Source organism: Penaeus vannamei, chromosome 11, assembly GCF_042767895.1.
Source record: "Penaeus vannamei isolate JL-2024 chromosome 11, ASM4276789v1, whole genome shotgun sequence".
NCBI classification, from domain to species: domain Eukaryota; kingdom Metazoa; phylum Arthropoda; class Malacostraca; order Decapoda; family Penaeidae; genus Penaeus; species Penaeus vannamei.
In genome coordinates, this window is record NC_091559.1 from 41,732,056 (window position 1) to 41,739,555 (window position 7,500).

At 40.2% G+C, this 7,500-nt stretch overlaps 1 protein-coding gene across 1 annotated transcript in view; it reads left to right on the plus strand.

The window, feature by feature from the left end:
- The first annotated feature begins 3,069 nt into the window (after positions 1 to 3,069).
- Positions 3,070 to 7,500, plus strand: part of LOC113825359 (carbohydrate sulfotransferase 1-like) — a 12,632-nt gene continuing 8,201 nt past the window's right edge. Inside the window, exons 1-2 of the mRNA XM_070127306.1 lie at positions 3,070 to 3,521; positions 4,630 to 4,918. Coding sequence (XP_069983407.1) covers positions 3,070 to 3,521; positions 4,630 to 4,918 — 741 coding nt within the window. The remainder of the gene's footprint in view (positions 3,522 to 4,629; positions 4,919 to 7,500) is intronic.

The window sequence follows — 7,500 nt, forward strand, 5'->3', positions numbered from 1 at the left end:
ATATATATATATATATATATATATATATATATATATATATATATATGCATATGCATATATATATATATACATATATATATATATATGCATATATGTATCAATATATGTGTATATATATATATATATATGTTTATTTATATATATATATGTGTGTGTGTGTGTGTGTGTGTGTGTGTATGTATATATACATATATATATATATGTATATATATATTTATATATATATAGATATATATATATATATATATATACATATATATATATATATATATATATCAATATATATATATATATATATATATGCATACATGTATCCGTACATATATACATATATGTGTGTGTGTGTCTATATATATATATATATACATATATATATAAATATATATACATATATATATATATATATATATATATATATATGCATACATGTGTGTGTCTATATATATAAATATGTATGTCTATATATATATATGCATATATGTATCAATATATATATATATATATATATATATATATATATATATATATATATATAACATACCTATATATATACATACATACATATATATATATATATATATATATATATATATATATATATATATATATGTATGTATGTATGTATGTATGTTCATACATATATATACATATATATGTATATATGTATATACATACACACACACACACACATACACATATATATCTGCATGTACATATGCGGGATATGTCCCTCATGTAAATCATTTCGTCCGAAAGTTTGTGATATTACATACGCCAGAAGATTATCGCATATTTAAATTTCATAAATCATTTTGAAAAGGAAGATGAAAAAAAACATGATATTTAAATCGACGTCTTTTTGCTTGTACCACACCGGGAAAATTTGCATACGTGCAAGTCTAGCCATCGAAAGTGTGATGCTTTTTTCCCTCGAGGTGACTGCATGGCTGAGTGAGGCGAGGGCGCTTGGTCTCTTCCCCCGGAGCCGCCCGACCGAGCCTCTGGGAAAATGGATCTTTCGGGTTCCTTCGGCTAGCCTCTGAAGATTCACGCCCACTTTGGCTCAATCTACCGTTTTTAGGGGCGTTATTTCTCTCAGGATTTTCTTGGTGTATTTTCTCTGATTCGTAATTGTGTTTGAGTCTTCTTTGTCTTTTTCGTCATTGTGTCTTGACTCAGAGGATGGGACGTACTTCCATGCCATGCCCACAGATGGCTCCACTAGCGCTTTCTCTCCCCGATTTGCCATTTTCTTTGATTTTCGGAAATATATATATAGTTTTTGTCGTAATATTGATAATGTTATAATAATTATACTATAATAATAACAACATCGATATTGATAACATTATCTAAAGAAAACGAGAACTATGGGAAATGAAATCAGGTGAGGTCAGAGGGTCTACTAATTTACTCCATGGAGCCATCTATGTGTAGAATAAAATCACAAAACGATACTATAGTGAATGTTACATTATCACGGCGGCAGTGAGTCGTCTGTGACTTTAAGGATAGGTTTTGCAAGCCTTCTGCACACACACACACACACACACACACACACACACATACATGTGCGAGAGGCGCTCATTGAAGATTTCCCCAAAGTCGTTTCCCATGGACGTACAGGAATGAAACGTCGTCTAGTTATTCGTCTTTTTCTCCAGAAGTTCCACCAAGAATGACACACTTTTCCCATCTTTTTATGCAGTTGTGGGCAGGTTGTGTTTGTAGCCATAAATTGACCTCAGAAATCACCTTGGAAACGTTTATCCTTAAAAATAATGGCTTCGTGGACTGGAAATTTTTGTCCTTAAAAAGAATGACTTCATGGACTGGAAACGTTTGTCCTTCAAAAAAAAAATGACTTCATGGACTGGAAACGTTTGTCCTTCAAAAAAAAAAATGATTTCATGGACGGAAAGAGATGCATCAGATGGTGAAGGTCAGGAGAATAAGAAGGATGAGGATGTCGTAGCCACAGGACCGCACTTCTATCAGGACAATGTGAGAGTTTGAACTGGGACGTTGTCTTGTATGAGGCAGCCGTCTTTGGTTAACATTGGTTTGAATAGCCTCCCGCAATTATTGTGGCAGTGAAGCGTAGTAAGCTGCTGTAATTGAAGTAGCCTTTGCCAGGAAATCCATCATCACTAGTCCATGCTGGTCCCATAAGTCTATGAGGAGGACCTTTGCCTGCCGTGGATGTGATACATACCATTTTGGGGGATGGTGAGTCAAAGTGCTCCCACTGTTCTGAACTGGGTCTTATTTTCTGGATCATAGTGATGGACTCACGTTTCCTCCTGCACAATACGTCTGTCAAAAATATCATCCTGCTTTTCTTGGCACATGGCTAAAAGAGCCTTGGAACAATGGACTCGTTCTTGCTTCTGGAAAGGTATGATCATCCTGAGAGCCCAGGGATAGGGGCCGTTCTCCGACCACACCTGAACTGGCGATGCTAATCCTTAACGTCATATGGTGGGTCATCCTCCCCATAAGTTGCTGTCAATTCATCCACTGGGTTATATTTTCACTGCTGTTGCAGAGAGTATGTTGAGTGAAGCATTGGAAATCAGCACATGGCCTATAGAGATTGTATCTTTATCCTCCTAGGATAAGCGGAAGTGGGTCAGGGGAAATCTTTATTGAGCGCCCCTCTTATATATATATATATATATATATATATATATATATATATATATATATATATATATAATATATATATATGTGTGTGTGTGTGTGTGCATGTACATATATATAGATGTGTGTGAACAGAGAGATAGGGAGATGAATACATGTGCCATCATACACACAGAGACACATATTTGTATATTTTCTTGTGTGTAGACGCGTTCGTGCGTGGAATTCATGACGAACAGATTGCAACAGGATCATGTATGCCCTGACGAAGCATTAGCGAAAAGGCCTTCGGCATATTCGTGTGTTTTCTTGTTCTTCCCTTCGTTGTTCCTGTTGTACGCGTTCGCGCGTGCGCTCTTTCACGTGTGTTTCCCTCTCTCTCGTGAGTATTCTTATCTACATCATTCCTTCCTCTATCCTTCCAGCATGATCAGGAAAATCAGCTCACCCTGGAAGGTCATCAGCTTGATCTCTGTTCTATCGGCGCTGGTGACCTTGTCCACTCTCAGAGGCGCCTCCCTCAGGCACTGGGAGAAGAGCGACCTCCTCCGGGCGCCCTTCTTCCAAGACGACCACCACGACGACTTTTACACGGACAGTTCCGGAGGCTCTGCGGAAGACGACGACTACTGGGAAGGAATCGAAGAAAAAGAAGAAGAAGAAGAAACAGTGGAAGAACGAAGAGACGAGGAAGAATCGGTCGACGAAGGGACGACGAAAGGGGAAGAAGAAGTAAAGGAAGGGGAGAAGACGACGAAGGACGAACCAAAGGAGACAAAGGAGAAACAGAAAGTCGTCTTACTCTGGACCGGCTGGCGAAGTGGATCAACTTTCTTGGGAGAGTTACTCAAGAGGGTTTCCAAGAAGACATTTTACAGGTATTTCACTTTGATTGAGATCATCAGCAGCATCATTATTATTATTGCTATTACTATTAGTAGTAGTAGTAGTAGCAGTATCCTCATCATTTCAGTCATTATCATTATTGTCGTAATAGTGATCATTATTATTGCTATTATTGTTATTATCATTATCATAATCAATATTATTATCGTTATCATCATTATTATCATTATCATTATAAATTTTTATGATTATGATTATGATTATTGTATTTCATTTCATTATCATTTATATCATCAATATTATTTTATTATCATTATCATTTCTTATGATTATAATAATTATCATTAATATCATTATCATTATTGTCATTTATATCATTATCACTATTATCATTTTTAACATTGCCAGTATTATAACCTTTATTAGTATCATTATCATTATTATCATTGACATGATTATTGTCAATATTATTATTACTATTGTCATTATCATCATTATCATCAATATCATTATTATCACTATTATTATCATTATCATTATTATTATTATGATTATTATTATTATTATTATTATTATCATCATCATCATTGCTGTTATCATCATTATTATTACTATTTCTAATACCATTATCATTATCATTCTATAATTTTCGTGATCATCATTATTATTAGTAGCAGTGTAATTATCACAACCATCAATGATATCATTACTACAATCATCACTATCATCATTATCATTATCATCCTCACCATCATCATCACCATCATCATCATCATCATCCTCATCATCATCATCATCATCCTCACCATCACCATCATCCTCATCATCATCATCCTCACCATCATCATCCTCATCATCCTCATCATCACCACCATCATCACCATCCCCACCATCATCATCATCATCATCATCATCATCATCATCATCATCATCATCCCCACCATCATCCTCATCATCCTCACCATCCTCATCCTCATCCTCTTCATCCCCACCATCATCATCACCATCACCATCCTCCTCCTCCTCCTCCTCCTCCTCACCATCATCACCATCATCCTCATCCTCATCCTCATCCTCACCATCATCCCCACCATCCTCATCACCATCACCACCATCATAACCGCACCGACGACCCCACAGCTACGAGCCCCTGCACATGTTCCGCGTCCGGGTCTTCGACAAAGGACCTGAGGACGACCCCCTCCTCCTCCTGCCCCCCGTGGTCCTCCTCCGAGACCTCCTGCAGTGCAACTTCGAGGCCCACCCGAACGTCGTGAAGTACCAGAAGAACAAGGTGTGGTACGCGAGGGCCAACACGTACCTCGGCACCGTCTGCAAGAAGGGACAGTACCTCGGGCAGAGGGCAGACTGCGGTAATCCGGGATTCGTGAGCGAGGTGTGTCGATCCGCGAGCGTGCATTTGATTAAGGTGAGTGGGGGAGGGGGGGAGGGGTGGGGAAAGGGGAGGGGGGGGAGGTTTGAGGTGATGAGGGGTGGTGGTGGTGATGTAGGTTTGAAGTGGTGGTGGCGGTGGTGATGTAGAGGGCAGACTGCGGTAATCCGGGATTCGTGAGCGAGGTGTGTCGAGCTGCGAGCGTGCATTTGATTAAGGTGAGTGGGGGAGGGGGGGGGGAGGGGGGGAGGTTTGAGGTGATGAGGGGTGGTGGTGGTGATTTAGGTTTAAAGTGATGATAGCTGTTGATGTTGATGTAGGTTTGAGGTGGTGAAAGGTGGTGGTGGTGATGTAGGATTAGGGTGACGGAAAGTGGTGTAGGTTTAAGGTGATGGTGGAGGTGGTGATGTAAGTTTAAGGTGACGAAAGGTGGTGGTGGTGGTGATGTAGGTTTGAGGTGATGAAAGGTGGTGGTGATGTAGGTTTGAGGTGATGAAAGGTGGTAGTGACGGTGATTTACGTTTAAGGTGATGAAAGGTGGTGGTGATGTAGGTTTAAGGTGATGAAAGATGGTGGCAGTGATGATGTACTTTTAAGGCGATGGAAGGTGGTGGTGGTGATGTTTATTGTGTGATTGGGGGCTCGAATGGATATGATTAAGTGGGTGAGCAATTATGATGTTGATGAGTTTGATATGATGTGTTATGAAGAAAAGTGATTATCATTATCTGTACTAATTTGATGGCAATAAGTTTTGCGAAATCAGAATAAATGTCTCATTTACTAGTAAATGAGCCTCATTATCATAACGATAATCATTTACATATATAATAATGACAGTTGCATCATACAAGATTTCATAAAAAGATGAATGTTTAATGAGACCATAAATAACAGAAAATCCAAGCACGAGGTATGATGTAATAACCATTGCAACTGTGAGTGCCCGGAAGCAAGGTCTATATACTTATATAGACCTTGTTAAGTTAGTAATATTGTTCATGTGATATATTTTGTGTAACACTTCCTATTAAGAATTGTATTTTGATTCGCAATATCCTGCATAAGCGATGTGTGAGGTACTGATGGTTCTATGTTCATTTGGAGCCTGATGCTCTTATGTTTTGGAGATGCATTGTGGGTAATTGTTTTGTTTTGGTTGGGAGGGCGAAGAGAGAATGGCTCTGAGGCACCATGTGGTGTTGGTCAGATTGACAACTGGAGGAAGGTATTAAACTGTTTTCATAAGTGACCAGTTTCTGTCTACCTAATGAGGAGTATTAAAAGACCTCGGCCGGAAGTCCACTGAAGCGAGGTCAGGGACATTCCCCAAATCTTAATCGCAGGGAAAGGAGGCTCGCATTTTAAGCTTTGTTTTTCTTAGTCATATACGTGATATGTTGCAGAAAATTTTAAGAGAAGGATGTGGTTTGATGCCTGATTGGTCTCGAAGGAGAAAGGGAAGCTGCCCTATATCCTGGTGGCCTTCAGTGGGCTGGCAGTCAGGACTCAAAAGTTTTGTAGGCAATGCCACTTTGTTCAACATACACATATATGTCAACATAAGAGGTTGGGGCGTAGAGGTTCGCCCACCGCTAACCGCCAGTTGTCAACGTAAGAGGTTGGGGGCATAGAACAGGTAAATGAAAGGGGTCTTGGCTGGAGGGTGTATTAGGGAAGGTGGATGTGTGACCCCACGAGAGACCCGTGCCCTGGGTGACGAGGGCGGAGCGGTGACGAGCGGGACCGTCATCGTTCCTATCTGTTCTGCTTCTCTTTTTCACTCTTTCCTGCCTGACGAGACATCCTTTTATGTAGTTATTCCTTGCGAGGGCGTTTTGCTTGCTTTGGAGAAAGTGTCAAAATGGAAAGTAGAGTGATCACTTGTATCCAATGAAAGAGGAAGGTAGCTGCCAGGCCTAGGTGCCTTGAGCATATCGTTAACATACCGCTCGGCCACTGATGGCGCATCTGGTGGCAAGCTCTGCTAGGCTTCTGCAGATGGTTGCTGGTGATCAATGGCCCCTAGGGTCGTCTCGTGCCAGGGTAGCGGCATGGTGGAGGTTTAACTGTGAGGTGCAACATTCAGTAGCAAGGAGGGTCACATCGTCTTCAGGGACTGAAATATAAGAGTACTAGGGGTAAGGGGAGGATGATAAGTTACTCGTAAGTAACCTTACTAAGATGCTGGAAAATAACAGCATAGTAAGAACAATGTTCCAAGAGAGGTAACGTGTCATATGAGGTGTTAAATACGAAGATTTGTTACGATTAGCGAGTTCAGTAGAGTACCATCATATTGTGGAGAGAAAAATTAACAGTACCGAGGAAGTATCAATGGTGTTGGGTAGAAGTGCGACATCATGGCTGTGCTGGTGAGGGTTTGCGAAGACTTGGTGAGGCAGGTTAGCCGGATTGGCGTGTATGGCACCATAGAGCACAAGGATGCATCTTCAGCAACTTCGTCAGGAGGGTAGCATAAGCATGAGTAGTCAGCACGAAATAGTGTGGTTGACATGATGTGGGTAGATGTGGATCAGAAGAGGAGAGGACTTGGTAGCAATGGCTGGGCATTAAGGCGAGGAGGTACTTCGGCAGGTGCTTGCCTTCTTAACAGG